The 18,457-nt window shown below is 33.4% G+C and overlaps 1 protein-coding gene across 2 annotated transcripts in view; it reads left to right on the top strand.

Moving 5' to 3' along the window:
• Positions 1 to 17,150, top strand: part of LOC127538001 (uncharacterized) — a 73,088-nt gene extending 55,938 nt beyond the window's left edge. For both annotated transcript variants that reach the window (XM_051961446.1, XM_051961445.1), the window contains 3 exons: positions 15,343 to 15,451; positions 16,777 to 16,821; positions 16,956 to 17,150. In XM_051961446.1, coding sequence (XP_051817406.1) covers positions 15,343 to 15,451; positions 16,777 to 16,804 — 137 coding nt within the window. In that variant the 3' untranslated portion in view covers positions 16,805 to 16,821; positions 16,956 to 17,150. The remainder of the gene's footprint in view (positions 1 to 15,342; positions 15,452 to 16,776; positions 16,822 to 16,955) is intronic.
• Positions 17,151 to 18,457: the final 1,307 nt, after the last annotated feature.

Genomic DNA, 18,457 nt, shown 5'->3' with positions numbered 1-18,457 from the left:
TTTAAAAACTCTTATATTTATATTTACATTCACCAGATTCCCCCAATGAAGCAAGTTGTGGTCCCTTTAAGAAACTAAATTTGTGATTCCTTTCAGATTGATTTATTCCTTTTAGATTCCCAGCCCCTCCTGTCGATGCATTATCAGTCCAGGAAGCCAGGGCCTTTGATTCACAAATCCTGGTCAAAAATACCCCTTTGAAGTCCAATAGGAGATTGGGGCTTTTCCCAGTCCCCACCAGATCTGAGATAACTTGGGCTGTCCCAGCCCCCATTCTGATGATCTGCTCAGGCTTCCCAATCCCCATCAAGACAAGCAATATAATGAGCTTCCATCAACTAAAGCTTTATGCAGATGTTCCTTGGCAGTGCCTTTTACAGCCAGGATCTTTCTGCCCACTGGAATACTGTTTCCAATGCTATCTTCTCTTTACCCTCACCTATTTCCTTAACCAGACTTAACCTTACTTCAATCCCCATAATAAACCTCTTTTATCAATCTAGGTTTTTGGGTCTGTAAATTTCTTTACAGGGAATTCTTGCTTTGCCAGAAGGGAGTCCCCAAAACTCTCTACCCTTGAGCCAAATCCAAAGGAGTTGCAGGGGACCTCCATTTGACTCCCTGAACCCCAAACCTGCCACTAGACCTCATTTAACTCCCTAACCACCAGTAACCCTAATTTCATTTGGGTTCCCCAAATCTAAACCTCATCACCAATACTCTTTCCTGCCAATTAACTCTCTCCTATACAAATATATACATATTCTCACAGAGAAAGAGGAAAAGTTGAATTCTTTTAGAGGATATTTTCCTGAGGCTTTAATCAGAGACTAAAGAAAATAAAACTTTCTCATGACAAATGTCATGTCCAAATTATGTCGTGCTGAGCCATAAAATGGTAAGGACTGGGTTTATATATAGCATATACTATTTTAGTAGGGAATATTTCAAACAAACCCAAACTGGATGACTAGATTTTCAATTAAAATGTCAGATTGTTTACTCTGGATACAAGATTTTCTAAGTTTTGTTTCTGTAGGGTGAGTAAATGAGTATGTGTATGTGTGTGTGTTCATGTTTGCATTTCTGGGATCACTGAGAGATCAGTGAAAGGTCACTTTAAAATCAAGAAGTACATAATTTATATCCTTTAACATTTCATTTATATTAAATCCTTTACAGGCAAATGAAGTATATTTCTGATACCATCAATTTCTTGGAAAAACACTATTTAAGTCTTTTAGGTTAACATTGGAGTAAGCAGAAGTCTTAAGTAGATCTGCATATAACATTGCTGGTGAATTTATAATTTGAATGTTGTCAAAGGAGTCAGGTTAAATTCTTTTCAGTTTTCATTTTGTCTCAACCATACACCATGCTGAAAAATGAGATCACTGAGCAAATGAGATAATGGAAATAGTTCTTCATAATTTTAGAAAGCAGTCTATCTTAGAAAAATCTTTAGTTCACAAATTACTTTGGATATGGCCAACTAACTTGTGGTTTTCTTTTCTCTGTATTAATATTCACTTCTCAATTCTTCATGTTTAAGTTAAAATCTCACCTTCTACAAGAAGCCTTTCTTATTTTCCCTTTAATTCTAGTGGCTTCACAATGAGATTATTTCCAATTTGTCCTGTATGTAGCTTGTTTTTATACATGATTGTGTGTTTTCTTATCCAGTAGATTGTGAGGTTCTTATAAGAAGAATTGTATTTTATCCTTCTTTGCATCTCCAGTACAGTGCCTGATTCAGAATAGGTGGTTAATAAATGTTTACTAAGTATGTGATCCATGTACTTGACTGACACTCGGCAGTGCATCTATACTTGAACAGCTTCAGACATCTTCCAATTTAATAATTTCTGAACTTCAAATGTGATTCTGTAATCAATTTAATACTTGCATTTTTCATGTTCTTTTAAGTCCCCTAAGATGATAATAACCAGGTAAACCAAAATCAAAGGTAGTTCATGTGATCTTCCCATTTCCCCACCAATCTCTGCAAGTTATGAACAAGTGGCAGCTGTGACCAATATGTTCAAGCAAACTACAATTGAGAAAAAATATATTTATATATACTTATGTAGATAAAATACATATATGCACACACACACACACTCCCTACACATATACATGTCTTTCCTATCCCTGCTGTCTCTTTAAATAAATTCTGCTCCACAACTTGCCTTGCTATTATTTAACTTTCCCCCACCCAAGAAGCCCTTCCTTGCCTTTTTTCCCTCACCTTTTGCTTTCCCATCTGTCCATCCTTCCCTCCTTATTTCTTTGTAGATTTTAAAGAATGCTATACCCTTCATAATATATATGTTGTATTGCCTATTGAACTCATTCCCAATGTGAGCAGATTTTCAGAATTATAAGCCTCCTCCCTCTAATGTTTGTGTTTATTCTTCCTCTGCACCTCATTTGTATAACCTGATTACTATTTTTACCTTGACTCTGCCAATATTTCTTTTGAGATACCCTATTGTTGATGTAGATCTTAAACTATATATAGTTTAAGTATATATAGTATATATATACATTTTCCCATGTTATATACATTTTATATACATTTATATACATTTTCCCATGTTAAAAAATAACAAAACATAAATAGTTTGTCCATCTTCAGTTTGTTCATGTTAAGTTCCTTAAAATTGATCTTTCATATTGACTTTTATATGTTAAATTTTCTGTTAAGTTAGGATTTGGTTGATAGAAAGTCCTGAAAATCTGCAAATTCATTGAATGTCCATTTTTTTCTCATTTAAAACTATAGATAATTTTGCTCTGTATGATATTTTTGCCACAGGCCTAGTTCTTCTGATTGTCAGTAGAAATGATTCCGGGATCTATGGTCTTTTATTATAGCTGCTGCTAAGTCTTGTACAATTCTAATTGTAGCTCTAGCATATTTGAATTGTTTCTTGTCATTTTTTATCTCTTTTATTTCAAAAGTTGGCAATCATATTCCTGTGAGTTTACCACAAACATTCTCTTTGAGAATGATGATCAGTGGATTTTTTTTCTATTTCTACTTTCCCCTCATGTTCTATCACTCCAGGACAATTTTCTTGGATTATTTCCTGCATTATTGTGTCAAGGTTCTCTTTTTGGTCACAACTTTCTGGCAGCCCAATTGTTCTTATGTTTTCTCTTCTTGATCTGTTCTCCAGATCTGTCATTTTTCTCATAAGATATTTCACATTCTATTTTTTCATTCTTTAGAATCTTGTTTTGTTACTGCTTGGTCTCTCATAACCTCACTACTTCCCCTTGCCAAATTCTGATTTTCAAAGAGTTATTTTCATCTTTGAGACTCTATACCTCTTTTTCTAGTTGGTTAACTTTTTTATGTAAGCTTCTTGTTTTTCTTGGATGGTTTTTATTTTATTTTTTAAATTTCTCCTCAATTTGATTTTTGAATTTTTTTTGAGTTCTTCTATAAATTCTCTCTGGGCAGGGAGCCATTTCATGTTACTCTTTGAGGGAGAAGCTTTTTTTTTTTTTTTTTTTTATTTTTTTTTATTTACTATAGTGTCCTCTGGATATGAACCCTGGTCTTCCCTGTTCCCATAATATGTTTCAATGATAGGGTTCTTTCGTCTTTGCTGAATCATTTTAAAAAAAATTTTTATTAAAGCTTTTTATTTACAAAGCATATGCATTGGTAATTTTTCCAACATTGACCCTTGTCAATGTTGTTTCAAATTTTCCCCTCCTTACCTCCACCCCTTCCCTTAGAGGGCAGATAGTTCAATATAAGTTAAATATGTTGTATTAAGTCCAAACTAGCTCCCTGGAGGTCTCAGGATCAGCCAGAGTCAGGATAAGTAAAAGACCTTGGTCTGTAGCAGGAGAAGTTAAAAAAGCAGACAAACTGCCAGGAGTTTTACCAAAGATCTCTTCTTGATTCTGGAGTCTAGAATCTCCATCTTTCTTTTCCTCATTCTGCTGCCAAGTAAGTCTCTGGCCTCTGTCACCTGGCCCTCTAATCCTTGCCTAGGATTATCTTAACCCCAAACATTGAGCCAGCACCAAACAGTGAGAAGGGCCACTTATCCAAACATATGCTAATAGAGTCCTTGTCTTATATTGAATAGGTAATTAGCCTTATGTGCTTGGTTGTCTGATTCAAGCATACCTTTTTGGAGTTTCAGCCCTTTACAATGTTGAAATATATATATATATATACATACATACACACATATATATACATATATTTATACAGTTATCTTGTTGCATAAGAAAAATCAGATCAAGAAGGAAGAAAAAGAAAAAGTAAGAAAGAAAACAAAATGTAAGCAAATAACAAGAGAGAGAGTTGAGAATGCTATGTTGTATTCCCCATTCTGTTCCCATGGTTCTCTCTCTGGGTGTAGAGAGCCAACTATATTGAAGCTACTTTGCTCTCTTCATTACTGCATAAGTGGATCAGGTTTGAATCATCTCAATGTTGAAGAGAGCCACGTCCATCAGAATTGATCATCCTATAGTCTTGTTGTTGCCGTGCATAATGAACTCCTGGTTCTGTTTATTTCACTTAGCATCATTTCATGTAGGTGTCTCCAAACCTCTCTGAAATCATTCTGCTGGTTGTTTCTTATAGAACAATAATATTCCATAACATTCATATACCATAATTTATTCAGCCATTCTCCAATTGATGGGCATCCACTCAGTTTCCCTTGTCTTGCCACTATAAAAAGGGCTGCCACAAACATTTTTGCACATGTGGTTCTCTTTCCTTCTTTGAAGATCTCTTTGGGATATAAGCCTAGAAGTAACACTGCTGGATCAAAGGGTATGCACAGTTTGATAACTTTTTGAGCACAGTTCCAAATTGCTCTCCAGAATAGTTGGATCTGTTCACAGTTCCACCAACAATGTTGATGATTCATTTTTTTTCTAATAAGAGGTATTAATGTAAGCACCTCTAATTGTGGGATTGTGGGATGATGCCTCAATCATCTTTTCATCTCTCCACTCTGACCAGGAACTCCAAATCAAGAGCTCCACATTCCTGTAAGTGCCCACAACCAGCAGCATCCCTGCCCCTTCGTCTCTACACTCACTGGGTGCTGGGTTCTTCTCACTCAGGAGTGCATCTCAGCAGCAATCAGCCAAGATTCATTCACTCTTCCCAGACTCAAACCCCAACTGGACATACAGTCCAGGAGGTGAAAGTGTTTGTGGTGAGCCTTCAGCTAGCCCAAGAGATTCCCACTTCTTGTTTCTACCAAGCTAGCCCAATGGTGTTTACACTTCAAACAGATTATTCCTCAGCCCAGCATCTTTCTTCAGATCTTCTTGGGGCTGTATCAGGAGGACCCCTATTCTGTCCCAAGTCTTCTTGATTTTTTACCAGTCTGTATTTGTCCTGAGGCACAAAGTTTTTCTGTTTGTGGGGGAAATCTGGAAAGCTTGCAATTTACCAACCTACTCTGCCATCTTCCCAGAATCCTCTAAATTCATATTCTTACAGTACAGGTCTGATATCACTGTCCTATCTATCCCTGTAGTTGAGTATATATTACTTCCTCAAACATACTCTATTCAAGCCAAACTGTTCGTCAAGCACAATTTTCTATCTTCATGCTTCTGCACAGGTTGTCCACTTGCTTAGAATGCTCTTTTTCTAGACTACTGGCTTTGTAAACCCTTAAAAAATCAGTTTATATGATACTTACAAAAAAGCATTTCATTAACTAGTATCCAACCCTATTATTAAAATGCTTACCTATCAGGACACTAATGCTCTCTTGGTGTAGTTGTGAACTAATCTAATCATTCTGAAGAGCAGTTTAGAATTATGCCCAAAGGACTATAAAATCATGCATACCTTTTGATCCAAAAACACCACTACTAAGTCTGTATTCCAAAGAGATCTTTAAAAAGGGAAAATGACTCATATGTACAAAAATATTTACAGTATCTATTTTTGTGGTGGCAAAGAATTGGAAATTGAGAGGCTACCCATCAATTGGGGAATGGCTGAATAAGTTATAGTATATGAATGGAATGTTCTATTGTTTTATAAAAATGATGAGCCATCAGATTTCAGAAAAACCTGGAAAAACTTATATGAACCAATACTGAGTGAAGTGAAAAGAACCAGAACATTGTCCACAGTAACTGCAACATTGTGTGATGATCAATTATAATAGACTTAGATCTTCTCAGCCATATAGTGATCCAATACAATTCCAAAAAACTTGTGATGGAAGATGCCATTCTCATTCAGAGAATTATGGAGTCTGAATGCAGATCAGAGCCTACTATTTACTTTTTTAAAAAGTTGCAGTATTTTATTTTTCCAAATACAAGCAAATATAGTTTTCAATATTCACCTTTGCAAAATCTTGTATTCCAAATTTTTCTCCCTCATTCCCCAAGATAACAAGCAATCTGATATAGGTTAAATATGTGTAATTCTTCTAAACATATTTCCATATTCATCATATGCAAGAAAAATCAGATCAAAAGGGAAAATGCCATGAGAAAGAAAAAAAACAAAAAGATGAAAATGCTATGCTTTGATCCATAGTCAGTCTCCAGATTGCTCTCTGGATGCAGATGGAACTTTCCATTGCAAGACAATTGGAATTGCCTTGAATCACTTCATTGTTGAAAAGAAAATCATGCTATTTTCACTTTTTAAAAATTTCTTTTTTTTCTTTACCATGATTTTTCCTTTTTGTTCTGATTATACATTCAAAACATGACTAATATAGAAATATGCTTAACATTATATATATATATACAGAGAGAGAGAGAGAGAGAGAGAGAGAGAGAGAGAGAGAGAGAGCCTAAAAAATAAAAAGTAAAATCCTTTAATATCCCACTCCTATGATATACTCCTGATGAGGAAACTACTATTGCTAATGCTCATCAGCAAATTCCCTATACTCTACAACTTTAGAGAGCTAGAACACTAAAAGATGTAAATTCCTTGCCTGTATAGACATAATGTGTCAACAGTGGAACTTAAATCCAGATCCCAGATTTTCTGACTCTGAGGATAGTTTTCTAGAGTCTATACCATGCTGCCTTTTTTTGTACATAGTTTACATTTACTCATCTGTGCACATAATATTTTTTTCCCAGAATAATGCAGGTTCCTTGAGGGCAAGTGATATTTTGTATTTGTATCACAATGGCTAACACAGTACTTGATACATTCAAAGCACTTAAATTCTTGCTGAATTGGATTGGATTGGATTAGATTAAATATTAATTTAAAACTCATTTCTACCAAATTATAACTTTATAATGTAGTTGGAGGTCAGGTAATTATATGGCTCATTCCTAATTTTAAAAATGCTTTTCCTTGAGATTCTAAATTTTTTGTTTCTTCAAAAGAATTTAGTATTCATTTTTTCTGGTTCTATAAAATATCCCTTCCATGGAGCATTAAACCTACAAATTAATTTAAAGAAATTTATCAGTTTATTACATTGGTACTGCCCAATCAGGAACATTAAATAGCTGCTCTACAATTAAGTCAGTCTTCTGTTATCTTTTAAAAGAGTGGTCTATAGTTTTTACATATAATTCTACATGTACCTAGGTAGGGTAATTACCAGATATTTCATGCATTTTGTGATTATTTTAAAATTTTATTTAATTTAAATTTAGATAGAAAATAGGAAAAGGAAAAAAAAAAACATTGTTCATAGCAGAACATGAGAGGATTCAAAATAAAAAGCAATAAAAGTCCATTTCAAGAAAGTCTATGCGATAAATACTACATATTGTGTTTAGAGCTGCCCATCTTTTCTTTGCTTCCTTGTGGATTTTCTTTTGTTCTTTCCTGTGTATTTTTTAGTTTATTATTTTTTTCTACCTCACCCCAAGAAGGCTATAATTAAACTTAGGTAGATAGATAGATATGTGTGTGTGTGTGTGTATACATATATATGCATATGTAAATATATATAATTTCCAACACACATACCTATATTCCATACACATATACATGTACACATATATACACATATGCTCAAACATATATGTACATACATATATAGTCATATACATATATACACATACATTCATGTGCATCTATGTAAGATTGTACTTCTGTTTCTCTGAAGATAGATAGCATATTCATAAGCCCAAGTTTTTCCATATTTTTCTAACTCCATCAATTCATCATTTCCTATACCACAGCAATATTCCAACCTTATAACCTTTAAACATCTACTTATTTTAAACAGTCTAAAACAATGTTAATCAATAATGCTGACATATAGTGTAGTTTCCCTATTTTTATCTTTTGATTAAATCCATTTTAGCTTTGACTTTGTTTGAGATCATGAGTACTACCTCTGCTTTTTTTGCATAATAAATTCTACTGCGATCTTTATTTTATGTCTGTGTATCTCTTATTTTCTATCCCCCCTGACTCCTCTGTTTTGCTTCTATCTGCCACCTTGCCCTCCTATTACTTAACTTGCCTCACCTCTAGGATCCCTCCCTTATCCTCTTTAACTTAACCATCCCTCCAAACATCTCTCCCTTATCCTCTCCCCCCACCATATCTCTGTAACCCATTCCTGTTAATTTCCATACCCTTTATATCCTCTCATCCTATTCCTTCACCCTCTTACTTTTAAAAATAAATTTAGAAGATTTTTATTTCCTTCAAAATGTATATGTTGTTCCCTCTTTAAACTGATCTGAGTATGATTCTAAAAATCTCTCCTTTATCCTTCTCATCCTCCCCATTCCCTTATCCTCTTGTTTCTTCCTGAATTGTCTCTAAATTCTGTACACACACACACACACACACACACACACACACACACACACACACATTTCCCTCTTTAAACCATTCCAAATGAGAGTAAGGTTTCAGAACTACCAATTCTTCTTTCTAATTCCTCTATGTCATTTCTTCCTCTCAAACCCCATTTGTAAAAGAAAATTAATCTCTTTTACATTTTCCTAAATAGTTTTGCATCGTATCCTCACATCTCTTTCACACTACTCAATTATTGACAATTCTTTTTCCACATATAAAACATAAACATTTGTCCTTATTGCATCTCCTGTAATTAACCTTTGATGTTTATATTTTTCCTGGATCTTGTATGTCAAATTTTCTATTAAATTCGGGGGGGAGGGGGGAAGTTGTAAGAAAATTTTGAAAGCCTGGCAAATGAGCATGTCTTATTATTGTTGTTGTTCAAAATTAAACTTGTTTTCTAGATATGATATTTTGGACTGCAACCCTGGTTCTTTTGCTCTTCTATGTATAGTGGTCCATGACCTATGGTTTTTAATGTAACTACTGCTAGGTCTTTTGTGAGTCTAATTGTCTCTACCATATTTGAATTTTTTCCTTGTTGTTTATAATATTTTCTCCTTGACCTGAGGGTTTTAGAATGTGCTTATGATGTTCTTGTAAGTTTTCCTCATAGGATCTCTTTCAGAAGGTGGTGATTGGTGGATTTTTTTTCTATTTCTACTTTCCCCTCTTGCTCTTAACATTTTAGGACACTATTCTTTATTTCTTGTATTATTGTATCAAGATTCTTTTTTTAAATCATAGTTTTCAGGTACTCCAGTTAATCTTATGTTTTCTTTTCTTGATCTGTTCTCCAGATCGACTGATCTTCCTTATATGGTGTTTCACATTCTCTTCTATTTTTTTCATTCTTTATATTTTATTATTTTTTGGTCTCTTATAATTGTGCTACTGGCTTGCCCATGCCCAATTCTAATTTTCAAAGAATTATTTTCTTTGAGACTGGATCTTCTTTTCTAGTTGGTTGACTTTCTTTTCATAATCTTATTTTTCTTGTTCTTATTTTTTTATTTTCTTCAATTTCTCTCATTTGATTTTAAGTCTTTTTAAAGTAATTCAATGAAATCTTTTTGAACAGGTGACTGTTTGAAAACACTGGGGAAGGAGAAGCTGTTTTTTTTTTTTTTTTTCCACTTCAATATCATCCTCTGAAGATGAATGCTGATCTTCTCTATTCCTATGGTAACTTTCTATGGTTAGATCTTTTTTTGTCTGCTCATTAAAAAAAAAAAAAATTAGCAGCCTCTACTTATGGGGTTTGGAGGATGGTGCCTCTGCCCTCAGTTCTATCTTCTGGTCTGGAATTGAAACCAAGAATTTCACTTTCTTGTAAGTACCCACACATAGCGACATCCCTGCCCCACTGCTTCTACATTCACTAGGTGGATGCTGGTTTTTTCTTGCCCAGGACCACATCAACACAGCTAGCTCTGGTATTCCTTATATGTTCTCTCAAACTTCTCTGACTCAAATGCCTCACTCTCACACTGATTGGGGATTGAAAATTATTGTGGCTGGGGCTGAGATTACTTCCTCAATCTAGTTAGCCCCAGGGCTTGTTGCTTGTTGTTTCAAAGGAATTAGCCAGAAGGTGTTTACCAGTCAAACTAGTTCTACCCTAATTCTAGTTTATTTTTATTGCTCTATCTTCATCCCGAGGTGTTTTTTTGTCTTTGTGGGGGAAATTTGGAGATCTTGGATTTTTCTGACTTATTTTACATCTTTTCAGAATCCTCTTCCATTTTTAATTATTTCATTTTTTAAATAATAGCTTTTTATTTTCAAAATATATGCAAAGATCTCAACATTTACCTTTGCAAAACCTTGTGTTCCAAATTTTTCTCTTTCCCTTCTCCCATCCCTTCCCTAGATTGCAAGAAATCTAATATGTTAAATATGTACAATTCTTCTAAACATATTTCCATATTTATCATGCTGCACAAGAAAAATCAGATTGAAAAGGGGAAAAATGAGAAAGAAAAAAGCGAGCAAATAACAACCAAAAAGATGAAAAAACTATGTTGTGATTTACATTCAGTCCCCACAGTCCTCTTCCTGGATGAAGTTGTCTCTTTTCATCACAAGTCTACTGGAATTGGTCTGAATCACCACATTATTGAAAATAATGCCATCTCTATCAGAAATGATCATCCCATAATCTTATGGTTTCTGAGTACAAAGTTCTCTTGATTCTACTCACTTTACTTAGCATCAGTTCATGTAAGTCTCTCCAAGCCTTTCTGAAAACACCCTGCTGATCATTTCTTATAAAACAATAATATTTCATAATATTCATGTATCATAATTTATTCAGTCAATTATTTTAAAGGAAATTTTTATACTGTTTCCTTCTAATTTTGTGAAGTATTTTATAGGAATGATGATTTTGTGGGTTTTTAGTACTACTATTGAAGTTTTCATCTCAATTAGTTTTTCATTAATTCTCTGGAATTTTCTAAGTGATCCATCAAATCATCTGCAAATGGGGTTAAACTCTTTCTACTTTGCCAGTGTTTAGAATCATAAGAAAAAAGCTTTAAAAGTTGGAAGGGACCTTAGATATAATCCAATCTAAACCCTCATTTTATAAATGAGGAAATTGCAATCCACAGGATTGCTACAGAGGGTATACTTTTTTGGATAGGGTTTGGATTATTTCCAATTCTGTCATTTCTTTTTCTTAGATTAGGTTATTTCTGATCTCATCTCTTGTTTTTGTTAAATTAGGTATTTTATTTGTGTGTATGAAAGACTTAGATATGTGGATAAAAAACTGACTTTGAAGTCAAGAAGATAGGTTCAAGTCCTACCTCTAATCTGATCTAGCTGTGGGACTAAAAACTACTCTGTGACTATGAGTTGCTATGATGATCGGCAATATTGTAGAAAATTCCTACTGCGAGCTCCCAATGTGCATAAAATCACAGATCCAAACAAAATTTTTAAAAATCATTTTTATAGATATGTATTCACTGCCTTTGAATCCCCAGCTTTGCTACTATACAATGAAATGAATGTAGTAGTTTCTGCTAATATTATTTATTCTCTGATGGTTATAAATTTGCCTGGTTCATTTCACATTTTGGTAATTTGAAATTTCTTTTTTAAAGTGGGTTAATTAATCAATCTTAGCCCATCAGTTTTTAGTTTAATTTATCAGATCTATACTCAAAATATTCAAATGGATCTATGATCTCATTGATTCAGAAGTTCTCTCCAATAATGCTTGCTCATCCTGTGCAACTTTTGTCCATGACCTCATTAAGTCTGTCACAGGGAGTTCACTCAATGTCATTGATGACCTTTCAGCAGCTAATAAGAACTAAGATAATGTCCATATCTTTGGTATTCACTTCCTAATGTTTCGGTATTAATCAATTCCTCAATGTCTCTACAATTGTCACTTCTAGATTGGATTTATTTTTCTATTTATACTTGACCAATAAAGATGATTTTTCTTCTCAGTACCATTTCGATCTCTGCTAGAAGTAAATACATAAGTGCATATAATGTTAGGGTCTAAGTGCAGAGGTTCCATTACACTTGGTCAAGGAAATTTGTTACAATGATTTTTATATATCTTTTCCATTATTATTCTGTTTGTTCTCCTTTACTTTTTGCCCTTAAATACTCCCAGAATTCCTTTGTTTATGTGAAGGTCTTATCAAACTTTATATAAACTAGCTTTATCCTCCACTGTTTCTCTCTAATTTATAAGATGATGATAGATCACATTTCCTGTTAAAATTTTACAAATTTATATTCTAATCAATGCTATTTTTAACGAGTCTCTTGCTCTCTTTAGCAACAAAAAGATGTTTGCTGATTATAATAGTTTTGAAGCTCTTTTAATATGCTTGCTTAGACAATTTATGCAAAATTATATAATTGGAATAATTTCTGTTGTGCATTTTCCATATTTACATCCTGTTTAATTGAGAATTTAGTTGTTTCAGTTTTTTTTTTCATTTTTCTTATTGCTTTTTTATAATTCTGATTTTAACTCTGATAGTTGATAATCTGACTTTATATAGACAGCTAACTCCTTCATCAGAAATATTTTCCCAATTGTTAAGATATAATCTATATAATTTTCTTTTGATGGTATTTGATATTCTCCATTTATTCACTAATTCTTTTCTCAACAAAAGTTTTATGGTAGAAAAGTCAGAATGTCATTACTACTTAGTAATGATAATGTGTATTTATTTTTTCTATCTTTTTACAATTATTTATGATTCCTGTACACTCTAGTACATTATCGCTCTTTCAAAGACACTATGGGATGCTAAGAACTTATTCTTTTATTACAGAAAACTTAATATTCTTTCATATTTCTATTCATTCCACAGGCATTTAAAACTAATTAGCTCTGTTGAGCTAATTGATTTCCTTCTTATTTATTTTTGTTTGACTTATCAATTTCTGACAGAGGAATATTAAAGTCTTCCATTTCCACACTTCCACTGTATTACTAACAATGTCCTTTTTTTGTAATCACATAACTTTGCTTTCTAATTTCCCTTTTTCTTTTCCTTTCAATTTTGTGCCATTTGCTACATTTATTATTGTTGTTTTTCAGTTATGAGTAACTCTTTGTGATTCCATATGGGGTTTTCTTGGCAAAGATAGTGAATGGCAGTCTTACTCTATACTTTTTCCTAGACTTATTTTTCTGGGCACTAGCCTGTTCTCAGCAATCAACTTTCTTCTGTACTTAAGCTAACTCCAAGGATAATTGAATTCACAGGATCCAATCCATTAAGGAGATGAGGTAAAGCCTTCTCGGATATTACTAAGGTTTTATTTCAAAGAGATTCTGCCTAAAATTACAGTAGGAAATGAGAAAGGTAGGGCCATATGAGAAAGCACATAGAATAGATAGGTAAAAGCACTTTTGAAGCTGGAGTACCAGCAACAGTGGTTCAGGGAGGTAGTCTTCAGTTATTTCTTTCTGTAGTAATTACTTTGTGGTTACTTGTTTCATTTTTCCTCATCTTGTCTTTGATGTTTTTAGTTGCATTTTTGAGTGCCTTGTTAAATTGAGCCAGTAATGGGAAAACTCAGAACATGTTGGGGCTTATAGACTACAAAAAAATTCAAAGCTCCTTTTGATAATATTTTGATAATATTTGATAATAATCAAATAATAATATTTGATAACATTGGAAATCAAAAATCTAGCATAGTGAAACAAATGAACATTTGTAACTTTGTTTCTAAGGGAATCCCAGCAGTTTGAATTTTCCCGAATTGAATAGTCTATAAGCCTTGGCATGTTCTGAATCATGAACCCAGAACTCAACTCTTTCTAATTGATGAGCTGGAAGAGAAGGGCTAGGAAGATAATTTAATAGTTGTGTAGTTCTCTTGGAAATATGAATTTCATCGGAAATTTCTTCACTATCATGTTTTGGAGGCTTTCTTTTTTTTAAAATTTTTGTCAGTGTTTTTTTCAGTTCAAAGTTCTCTTCATTTCCCCGACTCTTTTCACACTCTTAAGAAGGCAAGACAAATAAAAATTATTATAGATATATATAGACCTGCAAAACAAATTTCCACATTAACCATGTTCCAAGAAAAAAAGTCACAAAAGAGAGACAGAGAGAGAAATAGAAGAAAATTTTATTTAGTCTGCATATTGAAGTTATTAGTTCTTTTTCTGGTGGTAGATGGCATGTTTTATGGTTGGTCATTGTATTGGTCAGGGTTACTAAATCTTTCAGAGCTTATTATCTTTATAACATTGTTATTAATATTAAACTTTTTCTCCATGTTCTGCTTATTTCATTTTGTATCAGTTCATACGAGTCTTCCAGATTTTTCTAAAACTGATCCCTTCATCATTTCCTATAGCACTGTTGTATTCCACCATAGTCATCATATATCATAATTTCTTCAACTATTTCCCAAGATTGTGGGCCTCTCTTCAATTCTTTGGCACAATAAAAAGAGTTATTATAAATACTTAGTACATATGGGCCCTTTCCCCTCTATTTTGATCTCACAAAGTATAGAGTTTGTAGTATTATGTAGTTTGTAGAGTTTGGGTCCAAAGATATATAGAGTGTAATAGTATAGTTCCAAAGTGCTTTCCAGAATGATTGAACTAGTTCATAATTCTACAAATAGTATGTTATTGTATCTATTTTCCAAGATCCTCTCCAGCATTTTCTTTTCTTTTTTTTTTTTAATCAAATCAACTAATCTGGTTATTGTGAAATGGCACCTAATTTTAATTTGCATTTTATTATTAGTGATTTAGAACTTTTTTTCATTTGTCTAGTGATAGATAGCTTTGATTTCTTCCTCTGAAAATTGTCTATACACATCCCTTATATATATTCATCAATTAAAGAATAACTCTTATTCTTATAAATTTGGTCCTATTCCAAATGGTTTTTAAAAATAACACATAATAAATATTCAGTAACTAGAGAACAAGTTTTACAATTAGTATTAGGCAATTTCTAAACAAATATTGAAATGTAATTCTGTGTGAAAAATGATCGTTGATTCCTTAGGCAGAAAGATTTCACAGAATCTGAGAAAAGTTCCTAGAATGCCTTCCATATTATCCACACGAAGAGATCATTTGAAGAAATCAGCCACAATATCACCTTATTCTTTAAGGTAAACAAAAATTTCTTTCATTGAAAATGAGATGAATATGGCAAATAACAGAAGAAACCAATTTACTCAGTTCTTAGCAAATGTAGTTTTATCACTATAAAAATTTTCTATACTAAAACCCTTTTCTTAAATGCCTCATCGTGGTATATCTATGCCCTGTGTTCTCAAAATCTATAACATCTTGCATGTCTTTATGCAAGCCCTGTGTTCATGACCAAATTAACTGAAAGGCAATATTTTAACCACATCAACTCTTAATGACCATCTACTAAATCGTGAGGCCCCCCACTGCTTTGGTGGAAGGAAGAAACACACTGATGAAATCACGGATTTTTTGAAGTACTTGAGGATGAGATTGAAATAATTGGGTTTTTCTTAGTTCCTATTGTTTGTTAATGACAGAAAAAATTCAAAAGTGATTCTTAATTTTCACAAAATCCACTGTAAGGTACAGGATAGCTCCCTGGAGGGCCTCATAGTCAGCCAAAGTCAGGATAAATAAAAATCCTTGGTCTTTAGGGGAAAAAGTGAAGGAGGCAGGCAAGTTAAAGATGTATCCTGGATTCTGGAGTCCAGAATCTCCAGCCTCTCTCCTTCTCATCCTGCTGCCAAGTGACTCTGACTTCTCCCTGCCCCCCGCCCTGCTTCCAATCTTGCTTATGATTATCTCACCACCAAACATTCAGCAAGCACAAATGATGAGGAGAACCATCACATCACCATCTCATGTAAATATGTATTTAAAACCATTATCTCACATTGAATAGATAATTAGCCTTAAGTGCTCAGTTATTTGATTCAAGCATATCTTTTTGGAGTTTCAAACCTCTACAATCCACCAGTCCTTTCTGCTTTGTGAGAATGCAGTCAGCCTCATCGATATTCTCAGTTGTTTTGGTTTCTACACCCAACGAATGAGCACTGAAATACTCTTTTGTTGCCTTCTCTGTACAATATGAATAAAGTTTTTAGCACTTTCAGCAATAGAAGAGGCAAATCTAATCAACTGTGTCTCTTATGAACTTCAGCACCCATCCTACCCTTTTCACCAATCCTTTCCCTGCACCAATCCTTTTCCCTACCACAGCACTAATATCTCTGTGCTTCATTTTCCTTATCTATAAAATAAGGGGCTTGGAAAGATGATCTCTAAGATCCTCTTTTAGTTTTAAATTGTGTTATTCTGCATTTTCACATATTCACTCTCCCTTTACTAGCTCCTTATAGAGGCTCATTCAATAGCCTAGATTCCTTCCTTTCCACACAAGGGGAAGTTCTGATTACTTACAGCTGAAAGTGTTGTAATTATTATTTTTACTTTCTAGTTATGTGAAGGTAAACCAGTGGCTATGAGACTCCAAGGAGAGCAGGTTAGTCAAATCTCTCACACTTTTCTAAATAATTCTTCTAATTAAACAAAATATAAGGATACATTTCAGGGACCAGTTTCTTAAGTGGATAGAAATAAATATGTTTCTCTTTTTTTTTTTTCCTTACTGATTAGATCCATTATGGTTCTGCACAAAGAGGAAGGAACTCAGATATGAATTTTCCAGAATTTTGAAGAGTGGCTTGCAAGAACAGTGCCATGCTGGTGTCAAACGAGTCTTTCTTTCAGGACTAATAATGTTTTTCTTTTAAAATAGTAAAAATGAATGCAGTGCTTTGCCTTGGCATATTATGCTACGGTATCATCCAAGCTGATATGGTTTTATTTCAATCTTACCTTGGTGTGGATCACCAAAAGAAATAGAACTTAGCCAAGTCAACAATCAAAACTATGTAATGAAAATATTACGAGGAGTGGATGACTGCCTTTTTCTGGTGTGTATGACTGCTGGAAAAGCAATGGAACATTCCTATCTATGAGCATGGGAAGCATACTTCTGATGATCTCACTAATCTATATACTCAATGTGTGTAGGATTGAAGTGGGCAAAACAATTAATTTGCAGTAAGGATCTAAAAGAAAAGGGGGAAGAAATAGTAGCCAATTTTAACATAGCAAAAACAAAACAAAACAAAAATATCAAATGTCCATGCTCTTATGCCTTCTCCAAGTTTAATGGATATCTGGATCTTCTGGGTCCAAGAAGGGCTGGAGATTTGTGGTATTCAATGGTTTTATCATTGATTTGGATGAAATTATATTTGCTATACTTGTCACATTTGGAGATGACATGAAACTTGATAAGATAGTTTAAACTATCAATGTTGAGATCCTCCAAAGAGCTCAAACAGAATAACAGGCAAATAGCGTAAAGTTAAATTCTATAAATAGGTTCAGATTTTTTTTTCATAAATATAGAATAAAGAAGATATAACCAGACAACAGTTCATGTGAAGATCTAAGAATTTTATCAGACTTTGTTTTAAGAGTCAAATACTCTTGGCTAAGAAATAGATTAGTTGATCAGTGGAATAGGTTAGGTTCAAAGGACAAAACAGTCAATAACCTTAATACTCTAGTGTTTGACAAACCCAAAGACCCCAGATTTTGGGATAAGAATTCACAGTTTGACAAAAATTGCTGGGAAAATTGGAAACTAGTATGGCAGAAATTAGCATTGACCCACACTTAACACTGTACACCAAGATAAGGTCAAAATGGGTTCATGACCTAGGCATAAAGAATGAGAGTATAAATAAATTAGAGGAACACAGGATAGTTTATCTCTTAGACCTGTGGAAGAGGAAGGAATTTATGACCAAAGAAGAACTAGAGATCATTACTGATCACAAAATAGAAAATTTTGATTATATCAAATTGAAAAGTTTTTGTACAAACAAAACTAATGCAGATAAGATTAGAAAGGAAGCAATAAACTGGGAAAACATTTTTACAGTCAAAGGTAATACAGTAAATAAAGGCCTCATTTCCAAAATATATAGAGAATTGACTCTATAAGAAATCAAGCCATTCTCAAAAGATAAATGGTCAAAGGATATGAACAGACAATTCTCAGACGAAGAAATTGAAACTATTTCTCGTCATATGAAAAGATG

The sequence above is a fragment of the Antechinus flavipes genome, chromosome 5, assembly GCF_016432865.1.
Source record: "Antechinus flavipes isolate AdamAnt ecotype Samford, QLD, Australia chromosome 5, AdamAnt_v2, whole genome shotgun sequence".
NCBI classification, from domain to species: Eukaryota; Metazoa; Chordata; class Mammalia; order Dasyuromorphia; family Dasyuridae; genus Antechinus; species Antechinus flavipes.
The sequence above is the reverse complement of the archived record's forward strand: the minus strand, read 5'-3'. Positions and strand labels throughout refer to the sequence as shown.